This window comes from Simochromis diagramma, unplaced genomic scaffold (assembly GCF_900408965.1).
Source record: "Simochromis diagramma unplaced genomic scaffold, fSimDia1.1 OVJJ01000816.1, whole genome shotgun sequence".
Classification (NCBI taxonomy): domain Eukaryota; kingdom Metazoa; phylum Chordata; class Actinopteri; order Cichliformes; family Cichlidae; genus Simochromis; species Simochromis diagramma.
The window spans coordinates 360903-381756 of NW_024386908.1; the positions used below are offsets into that span (position 1 = coordinate 360903).

Consider the following 20854-nt stretch of genomic DNA (forward strand, 5'->3'; position numbering starts at 1 on the left):
TGTCTTGAGATGGAGCACAAACAATCTAAAAATTCACTAATTCTAGAAGAAATATCAGATATTAGAAATCAAATTGATGAATTATTAAAAGAAGCAGAAAAAAGGCTAGGTTTACACAGCAAACTTATTAGGAATCAGGGCCCAAAGCAACTAAAATGCTTGCAAGAAGACTGCGTAAAAAGCAGGCATCGATGACTATTAATAAAGTTAGAAACCTGCACAGTAACAAACTACATTATATGCATAATGAGATAGAAAATGAGTTTAAAAAATACTACACGTGACTGTACTCACAACCGGCTGCTGCAGATCATGAAACAATTAAAAATTTCCTTGACCCGCTCGACCTGCCCTCCATAGGGGACAATCAAAACAAATTATTGATCTCACAAATTACTGATAAGGAATTAGATGCAGACATTGGCAAGCTGAAAACAAACAAAGCTTCAGGAAGTGACGGCTTTCAGTCTTAATTTGATGAAGTGTTTAAAGAAGAACTCGAGCCACATCTTTTATCCTGCTTTAACTGGACTCTGAAACAGGGAATAGCCCCACCATCATGGGGAGAAGCCATCATCACAATTTTACCTAAAGAAGGCAAGAATAAAGAGTATTGCAAGAACTATAGACCCATTTCCTTCCTTAATAACGATTACAAACTGTACGCCTCGATTATTAGTAAAAGACTTGAAACCTTTGTACCGGACTTGATAGAAGTGGACCAAACCGGATTCATTAAGGGACGTCAGGCACAGGAAATACAAGGAGTCCTTCACATTAGGGATGCACCGATACCACTATCGGTATCGGTGCATCCCTACTTCACATCATCAACAATGCCGAAAAGACTAATATCAGTACTGTGTTAATAAGTTTAGATCAAGAAAAGTAATTTGATAGTGTTAGTTGATTTGAAGTATTGAAAAAAATTGGTTTTAATGATCAACCTACAGCCAGAATCAAGGTGAATGGTAGCCCGACGGACAGAATTCAGCTACATAGACGTACAAAACAGGGCTGTGTCCTGTCACCAATTCTTTTTGCTTCACATGCCGAGCCACAGCAGTGCAGCAACATCCGAATCAACTTTTCCAATTCTGATGCAACTACTCCATACCTTCGAACACTTATCAGGCTATAAAATGAATGTATCCAAAACACAAATTCTATCATTCAAATACACACCTTCTCAAAAGATTAGAGATGAATATAAACTAAAGTGGCACTTGAACACCATGAAATATTCTTGGGCGTAACCTTGACAGAATCATTATCCGCTATGTTTGAGACAAACTACAATCAGGTGGAGGGTAACATAAAAAAAGACCTAGAACGGTGGTCAACAGTACCTACAAATTTCTACTCTAGAATCCAAATAATAAAGATGAACGTTCTCCCAAGATCGTGTGATAGACGATGGAGGAAGTGGAAAGCATTTTTAAGTGGCACCAAAAACACAACAAAAGGAAATTTGCATGTGATAGAAGGTGGAAAAAGAAATGTAAACTCCAGAGTGTTTGTTTGTAATTTTCTTTACTGTATTGTTTTCAATACTAACTAAAACTAATAAAAATGAAAGTTAAAAGAAGGGAGGCCATCATCATTCTGCACTAGATCAGTTGAGTCTGAGGATTCTGCACATTTGTTTGTAATGGTTTTTCTTTTCTGTTTTTTATTATTGAAAAAATGTCAGAGGAGACTGAACAAGAAATGATGCGATTAAAAGACGTCCTGGTCCATTTAGGTGGGCAGGCCCTGCGTGAGGTGAAGCCCCCTAACTTGGATATTCCACAGCAAACATGTGGTCACCCTTCAACGGGTTTTTGAAAGGAAACAGAACAAGTTGGAGTCAGTTACAGAGCATTCACATCCTTTGATGCAGTTGATGGAGTCGGTCCTTGCTACTGACCCCTGTAGTGTCCTTAACCATCAAAGAAATGTTATTTGCAACCATGTAGTGCCTAAAATTACACCGGTATACTCATTCAACTCAGCCATTCAATATTTGTTTTCTACTTTGAACACAAAAAAATCATAATTAATTGCATTATTTATTTTAACCACATTTGCACACAGAGGTTTTCCACAAATGACGATACTGTCACAGTAAGCCTGTTTCTGTGGTCAGCACTGAACTTTTAACAAACAGAAGATCACAACAACGAAAAAGGACATAAAGCAGGAATTCACAAGACAAAATGAAACGATTCAAATTAAAAAGATGCTCTTTTGTGCTTATAAGGTATAAAAATTGTAAAACTAAAAATGTGATGAGCTGAAGAAGACTGAGAGAAACCACAGACAACTACGTGGGAGATAAGAAGCGATTTGTTGGGTAGGAGATACAGGAACTAATGTACACCTCTCTGCACCACAGTGTCATCAAACACAGGCTAAGGTGGCTGAATTTAAAGCTTTAACCTTAAAGCCCGCCACCCGCGGCTAAAATCCTCTCAGAGACGAACGACTCAATAATGCAACAACAGCTGCAAATTTAAAAAGCAGCAGAGCCAGAAATGTGCGATAACTCTGTTTTCAATCTAGGACAGCGTCATCAGATGTCTCAGAACAAGAGAAATTAACTTCACCTTCACGACTTTCACCGTGAACAATATTTAAGAAAAGAACTATTATGATGTTTTATTAAAGGAGAGTAAAAGTCACTGCTTTTGTGGTTCATATCTGAGTTTTATGCAGGAAGAAAAGTTCTCTAACTCAGAATACAGAAAGTGAGTGAGTCAATTTATTTACGTACTTTAAAACAAATAAATTAGGTGTTTAAAAAAAGTTGTCTTTTATTTTTACATTCAAACATCACTTTGTTTCAAATGATTGCATTTTATTAAAAGAATGAATTTGCAACAACTTAAAGAAAACTTAAAGAAATAAAATATAAATGTACTCATTACATACCATAAATCTAAATATGAAGACAAACACCTTAAAATGTTATCATAGTCATCTCTTTCATTACTGCACCATTCAGCATCAGATCTGATATGAGCGTGAAAGAAATAATAAATGTACTCACAGCTCGCAGAAACAAGGATTTGTGCCCAGAAGAGCAGAGCTGCAAGACTGCACAGGTCTGCACTAGTGGAGAGGTTAAACTGCACAGGCATGCACAGAAAGATGTTCACACGTCGCAACAGAAGCTGCATTTCCTCTTAATATGAGTGTTTAAAAAAAGAAAACCACTTAATAAAAGGAAATTCACTCTGCGTTGTGGTTCTAATAGTTTTTTTCCTAAAACTCTTTAACCTTGACGACTCGTTACATCTACTTTGAGGTTTAGAAACAAATCTTCGGTGCTCAGATAATCAGCTTTTAGCCTCCAATTAAGACAAAGCAAAAGGTTTTGTGTTGGACTTTAGCTCTGACCAGTAAACTTGTACTTTAAAAAACAAACAAACTAGTCTTTTTTTTTTTTTTTAATTTGTCAGAGTTTAAAAGAGTAAATTTTGCTTTTCACTCTACAAATCACTTTCTTTATTTTGAAAGTCCAGTGGTATTCATATCATATGCTATATGCTTAGCAGGTTAATTAATTACATTTACAGAGAGGGGTTTTCAACCCGCCCATGCCAAAGCGCATAGATCAACTGTGCATATGCTAAAAGCTGATTGGCTGACAAGTGGAACAGAGCAGGGAAGGCAGTGGCAAACAGAGATCACCAGATTGGATGAAACGTAACAACTATGTACAAGATGGATATATTTTGAATATATTTATTTGTATATCTTCAAATATATTATTATATAGTGACAACAAAATTGGGTCATAAGGAGGAATCCTGGAACCAGACAAACCAGTGACGAATCTGTCTAAATCAGAGGTAACTGTTGTGGAAACCATTTACAGCTGATCATTAACATCTTTGCAGAATGAGGTAGGATCAGGGCTGGACCAGTAATCTGGCATACTGGCTGTTTTCCTGGTCGTCCGACTCACTTTTGAGCGACTGGATTGCCCAATCAAATCTCTTAACGCCGCTGGCCCCTCCCCTGCCTTTGCTGTGCGCTCACGCAGCTTGTAGAAAAACTTTATTGTGGAAGAAGGAGTGAAAAGGTGGAGCCGGAAAGCTGAAAGAAAACAATAAAAAGAAACTAATAATGAGTCAAGTTAACCGACATAACTGCCGGGCTGCAGCACTGTGAACAGTAACAAAAGCAACACCTAGTAACCAGGCCTCACAGTCACTGCTGCTGCTAGCACCAGCTGTGGGGAAGTGAGGAAGAGACAGAGGAAGGTGGAATTCACATAGTAAGAAAATCGATGGAGGGACCCAATTAGCAGTGCTGTGTGATACCTATGCTTTTATCTTATAAAGTTATGTAGAGGAGAATAGTTTGTCATAACACAACAGAGAGAGACAATCGTCAACCCGACTCACTGCATGTTGTTAGCAGGAACCCACAGAGAAGCCACAGTGGAGAACATGCAAACTCCACATATAACTGTGGATCCAGACTGTGGATTAGTTAGCTGGGTGTGGGACTTCAGTAAATCTAAACATGTGGAGATGATAACATTAAATTATGCACAGCCATGTCCTGTTTTTTAAACAGATGTTTTTTTTTTAATGTAAGAATAATAATTTTTGTATTGGCTAAAAAAAGAAGAGGCTTGCTAATTTTCACATGCAAAATCTTTGAGCTTCATTTCCACTGATCTGCTGGCAACAGGAGACCTGCTACTATGTAAACCACACTTTTCTTTTATTTATTTTTTGGTCAATTTGTTAATATTTTTGATACATTTAACAGTATTTAAATCTAATTTTCTGCAGACATACAAATGTGTGAAAGACACATGAACAAAAACTAAAAGCATCAATTCACCTGCTGATGGATGCATATCGATCAGCTGTAACTGGGAACGTTACATCTGCTAATTTGTGTTTTTAATTTTTAAATATATTTTTCAGAGTGCCATGCTATGTGAACAATTAGGAAAATGAAGAGTAAGATTAAATTGGAGCTCTTATGCTAATGCAGCAAAATACTTTTTTTCTTTTACTGCTGGAATAGAAACAAAAAACATACCAAATAATAAAGAGTTAATGGTGACTGACTGTGCTGCTCCATAATGTCTTTTTTGATCAGTGAGCTTCTTTATGACGCCGTCCAGGAGGTTGTCGGTTCTCATAAACTATGACAAGAAACAGGAAATAACAATAAAGGGCTGCAAACGCTGTTATAGCACAATAATCTGAGGCGCTTGGAAAGAAAGGCGACTAAACCTCTTTAAGAGTCTTGATAACATTTCACCCTCAGCTGAGAAGCTTCTTTAGCTCTAAGAGCAACTGGTGGTGACTCCCAGATTTAAGCTCTGTTGGAAGTGTCCTTAAGAGGGTCGTTGACCCACTATTGATCATCTGCCCAATCACATGAGCCAAGGTGTGAAAATGAGTGTGGCTCATCATCGCCCAAGGTTTCAGGTGAACCCATTGTGAGACTTTGCCCACCGATCATGTGACTTACTGAGGTCAAATGACCCGAGATGTGAGTGTGTTCAGTGTTTTTATTGTAATAATTATTCAGATTTTTATTCATCTCGGTCCTTGTAAATACCCGTGTAATTCATTATTATCAGGATGCCTTAAAAACTCATAAAAGCCGCTGGTTGATCCAAAATACTGACAGGGATTTGAAAGAGAGAGCATTTCTCCCCCGAATTGGCTTCTTTCATCGGCTCCCTGTGAAATCCACAATTAAGTTTAAAATCCTTCTTATAAGGTGTAAGGAACAACCAGGCCCCATTTTACCTTAAAGGCCTCACAGTGCTGTTTTCCCTTTACTTGTTGTTCCTAGAGTATTTAAAAGTAGAATGGGAGGCAGAGCCTTCAGTTTTCAGGCCCCTCTTCTGTGGAACCAGCTTCCAGTTTGGATTCAGGAGACAGACACTATCTCTACTTTCAAGATTCAAACTTTCCTTTTTGCTAAAGCATATAGTTAGGGCTGGACCAGGTGACCCTGAATCCTCCCTTAGTTATGCTGCAATACGTTTATACTGAGTGTTTCTTTTTCACTCACTAAATATCACTCTGCATGTAATCATTAGTCATTATTAACCTCTGGCTCTCTTCCACAGTGTGTCTTTGTCCTGTCGTCCTCTCCTCACAATAAAAGGTCCTGGAGGCAACTGTTCTCAGCACTTTGTGAATAAAATCTAACTGAATGGTAACAGCCACTAAATGTTTGCTTTACTCACTTGCTTCAAGTTCCATGTCGTCATTCACGTCACTGTGGAGGAAAGATAAGGATTGTGTTTATAATAGATGCATCACTGTGCCTCTGCTCTACAGTAAACATAAATTAATAATGACATTAGCCTTTACTAGAAATGAAAAATAAAGTGGAACAAAGTGAAAGTCAGACGTGTAGAAAAAGCACTCGTGGACTTTACTTTGTGGACGTTCTGAACTTCTGAATGTAGAACTTGTAGGTGAGAAAAAGAAAAGCCAGAACAATGACGATGAAGAGGAAGACACGAAACCCAATAACAGCTTTGTAGTTGTCTGTGAAATAATATTAAAAATTACATTTACATGAAAATCAACATTTATAGAAACATGTGTGCTTAAAATGAGACGAAGCATTTATGTCAGTAAACTGTATCATTAATGAAAACAGGACGTACACAAAGTGCTGATTTGACTTATTTGAGGGTCACTCTCATAGTATCCGTTGTGAGCCGTCACCTTTAAAGACAAAATGTCAGTTCACTGTGAATTACAACATTCAGGAGTCTAAAATAATATTTATAAGTATAATAATTTATTTATTAAACCAAAAATGTTGGATTTAACAAACCTTCACTTTGTAGCTCGTAGAGTAGCTCAGATCTTTGAATTCGACTTCACATTTTGTACCTTTTGTCTTCTCCTCCTTCTTTGTCACTTCCTTATCATCAGCTGTATTTAGACGTATTATATATTTTTCCTGAGGTCCGTTGAATGTAGAGGGTCTGTGCCAGCTCACTTTGATCGTATTATGTTCGTGAACGTGCACCTGCAGGTTGGTGACTGCAGCAGGTGCTGTAAGAGAAATTTAAAGGAAGCCATATTTAAAGTAAAAAACTGACAGACCTGCAGCCCTTTGCTGCGTTTCCTTCCTGTTTATCTTCACTGCTCAAATATCCAGTGAGAAATAAATTCTAACATTATGTAATAAAAAGTTTGATTACTTACTTCCAACATCAGTTTTCAGTTTAACTTCACCCCCAGTGGAATCTTGAATCTCGTTCTTGTATTTGGGTCGGACTCGACAGGTATAACCAGTAAATGGATTTAATCCAGTAATAACACACGTTCTTCCATCAGGACTTGTAACTGTAACTGTAACTGTAACATAATTTCCATGAACCATGTGAAGTGTTATAGATTTAAATCAACATCATCATGTTAAGAAACTGTAAATGACAAATGTCAGGTTAAAGTTTCACAAACACATCAGCTGGTAGTTCTGTCAGCTGATCCATAAACTGGCACAAACCTGTTTCACTTACAGTCTGTTCCTGCTGACATGAAGCACTGATGCTACAAGCTTCTCATAGAAACTACGTACGTGTCAGAAAACCAACAGACTGACAAACTGTTTGTTGCTTTTTATAAAGACAATTACATTTCAAACATCAGATGTTACCTTCAAACAGCTCAAAGCTTCTCATCATTTCTTCTGTGTGAAAAAGTGAACTCGACTCTGATGTTTCAGCGTTTATTCTGTTTTATATTTGCTATTTATTTTAATAACTGTATTTATTCACACCCAGTCAGAGGTTTGGTTTTTCACCTACAGTCAAAGCATCATGAACATAAACACATAACAGGAGAAGCCGTCTCACTCACCTGGTTTTGGACCGTCTTTCTTACAACTGCAGTCATAAGAAAGCTTATGAAGGCGGGGAAGTTCCTGTTGACAGTTCTTACTGGTTGTTTTCCATCTGAGCTCAATGGAAGTATTGGATGAAATTTTGTTTATGTTGGTTATTGTAAGCTCTGTTGGAACAAAGTAAACATCAGTAACAGTGAACAGCGTTTCCTTTGCTTCAAACTGTGTGAGAATAAAAGCTTTTATTTTGATGAGCTAAAGGAAATATAAACTCACCACAAACAACCCTGACGTGGACAGATGGAGTCGTCTTATTTATGCTGATGCTGTTCTGTAAGATCAGACCAGTACAGCTGTAGTCTGTGAACGGCTCCAGCTCAGACAGATTCACAACAGCTTTGTTATTTTCTGAGGAGACACAAAGATGACGTCATTGTTGTTCCTCAGTGTGTGAACATTCATCCTTTGGGTTTAGATTCAAACGTGAACACATTCAAAGAAATAAATCTGAACAGGTTCACAGAGAGCACAGAGCTCGTGTCTCTAACTCGTAAAGTTTGCACTTACCTGAACAGGTGTAACTAACTGAGAGGTTTTTACACTTTGGTAAATCAGGTAACGTTGTGGTAATTTCTGCAGGAAGTCCAGTGGGTTTAATCTGCTGTATTTCACTGGAATTTAAGAAATCTGTGGAAAAAATGAATGAAGACAAACATGATTAAATGAGGTGTAAATGTTTGAATCTCAGAGCAGACGTGGACTCGTTCGTACGTACCAACACTGATGCTTTTGGTGAAGTTAAAGGAAGAGCCTCTGCACTCTCCTGGAGTAAAGGTTACAGTCAAATCTGAGCAAATGTCCTCGTTAGCAGGTCTGACACAGAAAGTCTTGTCGTCATTTCTACATCGTACAACTGAACGTTTATTTGGTGTTGATATTGAAGAGCTGATGTCCCAGTCACTTCCATAACAAACATATCCAGGGATGCAGCTGGTTTCAGTAACGTCGCTTTCACCTGAATTAAACAAGTGATGCACAAATGTGTCAGTTTATAAAAAGATTCATTTGTTAAGTTAAAAGAAGATGGATGTAAAACACAAATATATGAATTAATTGAACTCACTCATTGGATCTGTTCTAAATGTTTTTTTCATAGAGCGACAGAATATTTCTTTTCCAGTATTATTTAATGAAGGTTTTTCAGTAAATGAAACATTAAGACTGTAATCAGTGCACGGCTTCAGGTGTCCAGTTTTCCCCACTGGGATTTGATTCAACTGATCAGCTTGGATTATCTTTCCAGTCTGTGGTCGGCCTTTTTCAGAAACAGTCAGTGTGTAGTTACCACGGGGGTTTATTTCAATCTGCAAGCCAGACGTGTTGTTGTTTGTGACGGTGTAAAAACCTGCAAAATCAACAAAATATGTTTGTCAATATAAATCTGTTAATTACATTTTTTTTCAGATGGTTTCTCAATGTAGATTCTGTCCGTTGTGAAGATGAACCGTAATCTGTACAATTACTGTAAAAAAATACTTTCATTGTGATTCAGAGTAAATTTAGAGAGAAATGCTGAGCAGCAACAACAGTGTTTGAAAACATTCAATAAAACTGATCTTTTAAACTGATACTCACACTGTGGAGAGGCTGAGAGGACACATTTCAATGAGATCAGAAAAGAAGAAAACACATCATTAGTATATGATTATAATTATGCAATGAAAGTACCAGAAACACCTCAGAGCACCTTACAGCTGCTGGTACCTCAGAGGTGTTGGTGATCTCTGTCTGTACACTATATGTGAATTCAACAATCGTATCACTGTCCTGCATGATAAAAACAGAAACGTCCAACCTTTGGTCGTAGCTGCCACTGTGGTGGAGGGTGGAGTGACTGGAGGTGAGGTCTGGGTGTGAGAGCTGTTTGCCTGAGAGGCTGGTTGGATGCTGGATGTATTGGATGTGGGTGAGGTCTCTTTCGAGGTGATTGGAGGAGCAGTGCTTGCTGTTGGAGAGCATGCTTGGAGTCAGCTTTAGGCAGAAAAACCTAACGACAGCAGTCTTACCTGATATGCTGTTTAACATTTTAGGACTTTGACTTAAAAATAATAACTAATGCAAACCTTGAGCTGAGGCTGAATACATTACCAGATATAGTAGTTGAATTGGATTCTGGAAATGAAGAGTTTGATTGGGTGGAGGTGTTATTTGGCAAACTACCTGAAGAGCTGGAGGTGGTTGGGATGACTGCGATTGTGGAATTAGGTGCTGTGGAAGCAGGTGCTGTGGAAGCAGGTGCTGTGATCGTGGAAGGATTCACAGTGAGTGGAGGTGAGGCGGCGACCAACATGTGTGTTACAGGATTTGTGGTCGTGCTTGGAGGTGAGGCGGCTGAAACATTTTCAATCCCAGAAAAAGAAGTAAGTATGACATCATGATGGTATTTTCATCAGCTGTGAAACGTGCTTCATGTACAGTTTTCCCTCCTCTCAGTATCAATATCCTACTTTTATATCTTTCCCCTCATTTACACCTACATATCTTTTCATGTTTGGGTAAAGGTGGATTTAATGTCACTGTGAATGTGAATGTTATCCTATCAATAACTTAATGCTTTAGATAAACACAGTATTATCTTCTGTTGTACAGGTTAGACAATCATTGACTTACAAGTTACAATGATGGATAGACTTGCGTGTGCACGACTCTAACCCTTGGAAAATCTAAATCTCATCAGTACTTTGGACTCTATGAGACACAATAAACCCCAAACATGACAGTGTACGACTAGAGCTACACACCAGCGGTCCCCAACCTTTTTTGCGCCACGGTCTGGTTTAATGTCAGACAATATTTTCACAGACCGGCCTTTAAGGTGTCACTGATAAATACAACAAAATAAAATGATATGACCGAGACAAAACCTGTGGCATTTTGTAAATATAATAATAAACGTGTAATTGTGTAACTTTATTAGCAGCGTCCTCCTGAAATGTGCCAACAACACTGAGAGCAACATCCTCCTCACTGCCCCTTAATGCTCCCTGGTTGCTATGGTAACACGTAAATATTTCTTACTACAACATGGGAAAGACCCCGGGAAACTGAGTTAACGATAAAAACCCTGAAAACCATGAATTTCACACCCGAGCCTCAAATCACGCAGCCCGGTACCAAACGACCCGGACCACAGAGCGACTGGAGACCGCTGGTATACAGCATGTTAATTTACTTTCATTCAGCTTCACAGAGGGTAAAAATGATTTGGAAAATACGTCATCACATATATGTGATTACCCATTCATGGAAAATTATCTGTGCAAAACAGCCACTATATGAAAACAAGGATTTCACCTTTTTCACAGTAAACCTATGATTAAATGAAGACAAAGAACAATACATTTTACACATTTTGCAAAAACATAACTGTTTTTTGTTTTTGGTGTTTGCGTTTAAATTCTGTCTGACACAGATGACCCAGATTGAAGCTTCTGTTCATCAGTTTAAGTAAGAAGACACATTTCTGTCATTTCATAGTAAGTGTTTGAGGACTGTGTACATTTACACATGAGGCTGAGGGAGATGCATGCTACATCAGGAAGCACAGCAGGGGGACAACTGGAATTAAACAAGTCTGAAAACAACATAATAAGAAGTAAATGTTATAAACTGAATAACATCATAAATATATTGGAACTCACGTTTGTTGTCATCTGGAATTACAAGAGACAAGAATGTCAGAATTAGTGTTTTGGTCATGAAAACATTCACTGTGTATGCAGGAAAACACAAACAAACAAAAACACAATGAGTGATTACTAAATGTTTGTCATGATGACTACGAGAAGTGAACAACTATAGAGATTCAATAACATGATAAAGTATAATGGTACTCACTTGTGGTGGTTTGAGCTGTAATTAAAAGAGAAAAAAAGTGTAAATCAGTTTGATTGTGATTAAATAATTTATTGTATTTGCAGGAAAAAGAAAACAAAAACACAAACAATGAGTGATTACTAAATATTTTTACACATCTGTTGAACACAGCAGGGTGAACTTTGTTACCCAGCATCGTGTGGATGAGGTATCGCTGCTGTGTAACCTGGTTGCTATGACACTGTGACAAAGAGCCACAGTTGCTATATCAGAAAGCAAACCGCAGCTTAAAAACATCTATGTGAGGATAAACTTTGACAGTTTATTGTATAAAATGAGATTAGTGAATAAGATGAACCACTCTAATTATAATTAGACTTATACAGCATGTTAATCTTTTTTCATTCAGCTTCATAGAGGGTAAAAATGATTTGGAAAATGCTTGATCACATATAAAATGTGATTACACCTTCCTGATGGAAAATCAGCCGTGCAAAACAGCCACTATATGAAAACAAGGATTTCATGTTATGATGAAATGAACACAAGCAACAAGAAATTTTATACATTTTGCAAAAAACAATAATTCTTTCTTTTCAAACATGTGGATCGAGAGAGTTTTGGTTCTCCTTGTTGCCACAGAGCTGTTACTTTCATTGAGGAATGGGATGGCGGCTCAGGAGCTACACACCACACGCACTGTTTACTCCAGAGGTCAGCTGATTGCCTGATGTCCGCCAGCTTGTCCGCCAGTCTCACGGACCTACCAGCTGAAATCTGGAGAAGCACAGCGTGGATGTAGAGGGAGACGACGGGACAGGGGAGGTTTAAAGAAAGAAGGAGGTACAAACTGTGTCTCCCATCTAATATAAAAGAAAACATTCGGTTGCTAGCAAGAAAGATGGAGGAGCTAACAGCGCTAGCATGGAGTCAGAATATCGAGAGTGTAGCTTGATGTGTTTCATCGAATCATGGATGCATCCGGCATTATAAAAGGGCAAGATCAGAGCGGCTAAGGACAACTACAGCACGAGAGGTGTGGAGCTGCATGAAGACAGCCATGCCATCCAACACCACAGAGGTGGGGGCGGTGAGGACAGAGTCAATGAGTTGAATTGTTTTGTTTTTAACAAATCTGACACTGCAGGGCGTGCTCACCACCCTACTGACAGTGGTCAACGGTAACTTTATTGTCTCTAACGGGAAATAGATTTGCAGTATGTCCATACAGAAATGTAAAAAAACACAAACAAACAAACACATCACATACACACAAAAAATAATATAAGCCCCGAGAAAACAACCTACATTTTATCATTAAAAAGGTGCAGTGTGCAATGGCAACAACACTTGTGGTTTAGTGTTATTAACCATGATAATAGCAGCAGGTGCCAAAGACAGTCTATGTCTCTTTGTCTTCACTGCAGGCACTTATAACGACGACCTGATGGAAGCAGTTGAAAATCATTAAAGAGACGATGATCTGCACACAACAGGACAGAGGTCGCCTTCCTCAGCACCTGCCTGTTATAAAAGTCCACAAGCTGGACCCGAGACCTCCCTGAAATCTGACCAGCCACTTTAACCAGGTTGTTAAGTCTGGTCTTATTATTCAAGGACATATTACCGTACCAGGCAATGATGCAGAAGGTTAAAACAGATTCAATGAAACTTTTATAAAAAAAGAGTCATCCTTTCAGATGAAACATTAAAACCTCTCAACCTCCTTAAACAGTTTTTGCTGAACCTTTTTCACTGTAGCAGCAACATGTGACTCAAAGGACAGAGTCTAATCAAGAACAACCCCCAAATACTTATAACTGTCCACCAGTTCAATGGCTGCACATTTACCACTGTTAGTGCAGGATGGAGGGATGACTTCCTGAAGTCAATAACCATGTCCTTGGTTTTCAAGGTGTTGATCATTAAGAAGGACTGATCACTCCACGAAACAAATTCATCCCCAGCAGGCCCATGGGAATCCTCTTCACCATGAAGGCTTACAATGACTGTGTCATCTGCATATTTAATGAAATGCCTGTTGGCCTGTTGGCCTGTGTGCTGCGACAGTCATTAGTGTACAAAATATACCGTAGAGGAGAGAGACAACAACCTTGTGGTGAGCCAGTAGAAGAGTTCAGCTGTTTGGAAAAACAGCCGTTCACTCTCACACACTGAGATCTGTCAGGTAAAAAGTCTAAAATCCAACCAACGAGATTAAAATCCAAGTTTAAACTGGTTAAGAAGCTTATCAACTAAAAGATGTGGCTGGATAGAATTAAAAGCTGAAGAAAAATCAATAAATAAGAGCCAAGCATGAGCTTTGGCGCCATCAAGATGACGATAAAGGAAATTCAACAGAGTGACCACTGCATCATCAACACCTCTACGAGGCCTGTTTGCAAATCGTAGAGGGTCGATAAGCTTCTCTACTTGCTGCAGGATCTCCTTCCTGATACGTTTTTCAAAGGACTTCATCACTAAGGATGTTAGAGCGACAGGCCTAAAATCGTTTAATGATGTAGGTTTTGTTCTGGAGAAATAATTGATTTTTTTCTCCATACCTCTGGAACCTATGGAGCCCCTCTGATGACATGGTCCAAAAAATAAATAAATTGTGGCCACAAAATATTATTTCAAGGGCACGAAATAGGTATAACGTGCGCACAAAATGCTAATTTGTGGGCACGAATTGGGTATAACGTGGCAACGAATTACGCATTTGTGGCAACGAAATACATAACGTGCGCACATCATATTGATACATTTCCTGGACAGCTGCGTAGAGACACAAGCATAAGAGTAGGCTAAACCTATACACCATGCACCAAACAGCCAATGATTAAACCTGACGGCACGTACGCAAACAGGTGCATTTCATCCGACGACATGAAATACCATCATGTGCTGGATCCGCTGTCCACCCGCCATGTGATGACCTCCTCCAGGATCCCTCCACCCAAGGGAAATGCCCCGCTCTCAGGGCGCTGCTGCTGCGGCGCTACTCCCTCTCTGACGCGGAGCGGGCCGAGAAACTCCTCTCTCTCTCGGGCCTGGTTGATGGTGTTGCTCTTGGGCTCACGGAGAGCACGCGGTCCTTGCTAGGACCGGATGACGGCGGATTCTTCTTCTCTTACCTCTTCCCTCCTCGCTGCTGGCCGCGAAGGATTACCACTCACCGAAGAAGCGGATCGCATTCTGCTGGCTACCAGGAGCTTCGGCATCCAGGCGATAGTTCCCGACTCACCGACGGCATCTCCCGTGCCCCCAGCTATTCTCCCCAGAGCCTCCAACTCATCGATGGTGGCTGGGATCGCGGCATGGTGGAAAAGAGCTGTGTTTTTACCATCAGCGTGACAGCACCCTGCCACCTTTGCTGTTTTAAGGCCCAGGGAAACGGGTCCGTCAGTGCTCTGTAGCGGCCGCGACTGCTGGCGATAAGGAAAGGCTGCTCTTCATAGAGGACTCACGCTTGGGGACATGTTTTGCGGTCGACTTCGGCTCCCAGAAGAGCCTCGGGAACTCTCATGTCTCCTTTGCATACCTCCACAATGGTGTATTATTTAATCTTAAAAAAAATTGGAGATTTCCTGGATACCACCAGAGAGAGCCCAAGTAACACTAGTGGTACGCGTACCGCAGTTTGAGAACCACTGGTCTAGAAAATGTCACGCCCTCGTCATGAAGCCTCTGTTTTAAACACTGAATTTAAGTCTTTTTATGACCTTTAAAAAGTGTTTTTGTTTCGTTGGTGCTTTTTAAATGGAATAAAAAATAAATAAGTAAACGCATACACACTAACATCAGTGAAAGATTAAACATACATTTTGACTTGGTTCCAGTACATAAATATTAGTCTTTGCAAATTTAACCCTGTTTCTTTTATTGTGTAGACATCAACTGTGTTAGTAACAAACTGAGATATCAGCTAGAAACAAAGTGATTGCACAGGCAGGAATACCGCGAGAGTTATTTTTAATCCTCAGTGAATCAGCTTAAATCTGTCATGGCGAGATATTGAAGTGCAACTTTAAAAAAAAGGAAAAGGTGTTACTGTCCACTGTCAGGTGTGAAGATTAAAACATGCTGCTGTTTGCACATATTTAACAATCAGTTGTGCACAGGACCTGAAGGAGAGTCCAGCCTTAAAAGTAACTGTAACGTTAGTAAGTGACTGAGCAGCCGTGACTTTTCTGTTTCTCATATAAGTTGCTTCAGTTCCTCATCTTCAGTTGAAGCTCTGAACATCCCTCAGTTTAGTTCAGTCAGAGCAGGAGAGCTAACTACATGACTTTAATATTCAAGCTCAGGGTGATTTCTTTAGTCTGGGTAAATTCATTAATGTGCACAGAATAAGTAGCGAACGTGGCTTTCCCTGAGAGCCAACTGCTCGTCTTAGCTAAGAACGTTAATTTCTGGTTACCTTACAAAATATTTACCTTACCTAAGAAGTATGGTCTATGGAAGTCATGAGGTCAAGATGCAATACGCCCCCTACAGTGGTCAAGAGGGAGCTAAGATCCTGTTCGACTTCCACATACAGACAAACATAATAGTGGTGGTCAAGCAGAGGAAGACGTCTGCAGTGATACTGAATGACAGCAAAGTCAGGAAGAGGGAACATGAGAAGCTGAAGAAATACCACTGTGTAAGAGAGGAGCTGGAGCAGCAACAATGGTCCCAGTGGTTATCAGAGGGCTCGGTGCAGTGACCCTCAAGCTGGGCGAGTGTCTCCAGCAGATCCCAGGAACAACACCCAAGCAGGCAGCAAAGATGCTGCACAGGACCCTCAAGCTCCGAGGCCTCCGATAGACGACCCGAGCTGGAAGGATGTGTCAAGACAAATGACCAAACATCTTCTGTCTCCAGAGGGGCACCGGGCAGGGATGCCCACTCTCCTCCCCACTGTTTGCAATTTTTATAGAACCACTAGAAGCAGCAATTAGACAGGATGTAGTGATTAAGGGCGCAGGGGCGGATTGTGCCAGACCACATTTTGAACAACACCATGGAAATTTCAGATTTCATACAGGTGGTTGGTTGTTGCGCTCTGGAAATGGAATGAAAGTGAGTGTTATCAGCCCTCTGTGGTCCACGGACACGCTGCACCTCCAAATCACATGACTGATTTAGGCTGACACAGCAACAAGCTGCAGCCACGCTGAGTCTTTCAGTCTGTTGAAAGTTCGGACTTCAAAGTTTTTAAATTTTAATTACAAGCCACCTCTTTCCTATCAGTGGCAAAATGCACCATGTCGACCAATTTTTAAAAAAGTCACCACGTGGGATTTGGTTGTTTAGGAAGGCGGGAAAGTTTTGGGAGTGACGGTAATGGCGGCGAGACAGAACGAGCGAGCGAGGTTTTAGAAGTGGGAGATTTGTGACGTTTAGCGTGGAGTGTACAGTCTGTCGTGAAGTCGTGGATTTTTGTTTTGTGTGTCAGTGAGGGCACTAATGAACAGTGTTGGTCAAGTTACTTGGAAAAAGTAATCAGTAACTAATTACTGATTACTTATTTTCAAAAGTAATTAGTTACTTAGTTCCTTTTAAAAACATGATTTACAACCTGAATAGGTGATAAAGCGATAGATCTGTCAGCCCAATTCTACTTTCTGCCTCATCCATTATGTTGGAGCTTAGACAGTTCAGGCCATATTTAAGTATTTGTTATGATCTTTGAGTTTCTAGTTATGATCTTGATCATTTTATGTTCTAATGTAATATGCTGCGCTCCATAAATTATAAATCCATAAATCCTGCTTTGTTAGTCTTTTGTGCTGTTGTAAAGTGTTGATAGATGTCGTAAAGGGGGTGTGTATTTTGCCCACATGTGGGGGGGAGGAAAGGTTAGGCAGGACGTGGAGCAACAGTTTTCTGACCGTCGCCGTTGAATGTTGTTTTCGTTGGAACATAAAGGGAATGTAGACGGAGCTCCCATCAGAAGCATTTGTTTGTATTTTTCAGTTTGTATGGAGAATAAATGTTTTGCCCTTTTTTTTCGCCTCGTTTTTGCTACTGAAAGGCAAATAAGCGATTCAAGAAAAGCACGAGTCAGAAACTTTACGTCCTGCACAAGCGGCAAAAACGGACCAAAGGTTGCCACTACACATTATATAAAATGTAATCAAATGAAAAAAAGTCTCTTTTTAAAACTTGTTTTATTAGTTTTAATCTTTTAACTTTGTGCATCAAGTAAAAATTAAACTATAAGCAACATTCTCTGACTGGAAGAAATTTGTTGAACATTTAAACCTATTTTCTGCACATTCCAGCACATAAAATAAAATATTTTTTGTGTTTACACTCAGTCTTTCAAATAGATGCAAGTAAAACACAGCAGAAAATAAATAAAGTCAAAGACTCAGCGGTCCTGTTGCTCTATTTTCACCTGTAAAGCAGGAGTGGGGTAGGCGGAGGTTTACCCTGGTGCAGGTGTGCCGCGGTCAGTGGAAGAATCCGCGAGTTTCTCTGTGAGTTTCCCATTACGTCGTAGCTACTCGGTGCTTGCTCGGAAGTTTAGGGTTTTTTTCGCTGTAAAAAGAAGTTTTCTTCCCACGCACAGCGGACACTAATGTTTTTGTCACTTTTTATGGAATCAAACTCAAAGTAAGGTCAGTACTTCCACGCTTTAAACGCTGCACGCTCATACTCTCTCTGCACTCGATATATGATCCATTGTTGATCTGCACACAGCTGTTGTCACGAACGTCGCGGTTTTAGTAACGCAGCATGCTTACGGGAAAGTAGCGGTAATCTAAGTACCTTTTTTGCAATAGTAATCCCTTACTTTACTCGTTACTTGAAAAAAGTAATCGGATTACAGTAACGCGTTACTGCCCATCTGCTAATGAATGTCACAAAGGCACATTGCATTGTAAACACTGTCACCAGGTAGAAACCCAGCGGAGTGATACACCTGCTGTCAGGCCTGCAGGTTCATCCCTGCGCTCTTCTCCTCTGTCTTCTGGTGGACAAACTTTTCTTTTTTTACTGACACACATCATTTGTGCGTCATCTTATTGGACACCTGATTGTTCTCTCATTTTAGTTTTAGTAATATTTTTAAATGGTTGCACAAAATAAAGGACAGCAGGTGTATTGGCTGCATTTTTAGATAAATAGTTGTATATATTTACAAAATGCGTGCATAAGTTTTCAAAATGTACAACTATATTTGCAGTTATAAAAAAAATACTCAACATGTCTGTTTTTTTTACAGTAAGAAAACTACTATTAGGATTTTAAGTTTTTTGTGTGATTTCAGATCAGTAATATTAATACAGTATGTCAATGAAAAATCAACTGAACTCAGACTGAGGTTGAGCTGAAAGGAATGATGCCAAACAAGGCAGGAAAAAATAAAATGAAACAACTTGAGGGTGAAATACAAACGTAAAATCAAAAGGAGTCAAAGATGACCGGTTATATTTTGGACCTCAGAGGGTTAATCTAACAAATCGTGAAAAATTAGGTTTCAGTTTTTGTTCATGACTGTAGATTTCTGACATTTTGTGTAATTTAAACATTTAACAATTTGATTATTTTCTAACAAAAAGTGTGAAACTAAAGTTAGATCTGTGTTTGTAAATGAAGCGCCCCATGTTGTGTAGCTTTCTGGATTTTATACTTATTGGGCTGCATATTTATTTATTATACAGGCTGTACAGTACATAACATCAAAACTGTTTTATGTGAGTAAAGTGTTTAACTATGTGGGCTACAGAAAATAATTAAGTTACAGACTATATTTATATGAAAAACGTGTGTACTTACTGCATTTGAAACATTTTAACCATATGTAACCACCTGCATATGTTTGGAAAAATACGCTTTGATTTTGCCCCCCCATTTGATTCCTTTGCCACCCTAAGAAAATTTCCCGAGATCCGTCCCTGTAAGGGCGTAAAATGGAACAATGTGGAACATGAAATTGTCTTCATGGGGCGATCGTGGCTCAAGAGTTGGCAGTTCGTCTTGTAATCGGAAGGTTGCCGGTTCAAACCCGGCTTGGACAGTCTCGGTCGTTGTGTCCTTGGGCAAGACACTTCACCCGTTGCCTACTGGTGGTGGTCAGAGGGCCCGGTGGCGCCAGTGTCCGGCAGCCTCGCCTCTGTCAGTGTGCCCCAGGGCGGCTGTGAATGTGTGGATGACTGAATGTAGTGTAAAGCGCTTTGAGGTCCATAGGGACCAAGTAAAGTGCTTTACAAATACAGGCTATTTCCCATTTATGCGGATAACATGTTACTTTTTCTCCAGCATTCACAAACCACCCTCACTGAAGAAGCTTTCTCAAGTTTCAGATTATTTGATAAACTGTTAAAATCCACAGTTCTCTGATGAATTGCTGCTTCTATAATTCTTCCTCTACCCCAGTGCTGGAAATATAAAATATTTAGGTATTCATGTTTTCTCCGAGGCTTGCAGATGATTACAGTTATATATATATAACGGTGTGTGTGTGTTTTAGCCATATTATACTGTAAAATATTTTTTTAGATAAACTATGCAAATGGGAAGGATGGCGAATGTTGACGAATGAAGAATAAGGCAACTACTCAACATTAACTGTTAAAACATTATGAAAAGCATCTCTTTTCTTCCTCTACAACATTCTGCATCAGGTCTGATTTTGAAATAATGAAAATTTACTTACAGCTGGCCAAAGCAATGATCCCAGCCCAGAACAGCAGGGTCCTGGGGCTGCAGAGGTCTGTCATGTTCAGCAGTTGATGTACAAATGTGTGGAAACCACTGAAAATTATTCACACACCACAAAGATGCTTTATTTCCTCTTAGTATGGAGGGTGAAAAAACAAAACCACTATTTTGCCATATTAGGCTTTGAAACAAATGCCAGTAAGTAGTAGCAGTTAACAAAGGGTTTGTGCCTCTGTGAAGGTTCTCAGTCATCCAGGTCATCGTAGTCTAAGGAGCTTGCAAAGAAAAGCGTCTGGACTTCTATAAGTTACTTGAAGACGTTTCACCTCTCATCCTAGAAGCTTCTTCAGTTCTAGGGTCAAATGGTGGAGAGTCCCAGATTTAAACCCAGTGGGAGTTTCCCCCCACAGAGGGACAAAAGGACCCCTGATGATCCTCTAATCACATGAGCCAAGGTGTGAAACTGGGTGTGGGTCCCAATCAGCCA

The 20854-nt window shown here is 39.7% G+C and overlaps 1 protein-coding gene across 1 annotated transcript; it reads right to left on the reverse strand.

Annotated features, from left to right (window-relative positions):
• Positions 1–3124: 3124 nt before the first annotated feature.
• LOC120736110 (receptor-type tyrosine-protein phosphatase C-like) lies at positions 3125–20441 on the reverse strand. The gene is made up of 17 exons (XM_040036081.1): positions 20363–20441; positions 11731–11745; positions 11535–11546; positions 9689–9838; positions 9469–9480; positions 8957–9238; positions 8609–8848; positions 8401–8520; positions 8110–8241; positions 7851–8000; positions 7194–7346; positions 6817–7040; positions 6644–6704; positions 6410–6521; positions 6215–6246; positions 5047–5152; positions 3125–4083 (listed from the first exon to the last, which is right to left on the reverse strand). Exons 1-16 carry the CDS (start codon positions 20424–20426, stop codon positions 5103–5105), a joined length of 1809 nt encoding a protein of 602 aa, XP_039892015.1. The 5' UTR covers positions 20427–20441; the 3' UTR covers positions 3125–4083; positions 5047–5102.
• Between the last annotated feature and the right edge of the window lie 413 nt (positions 20442–20854).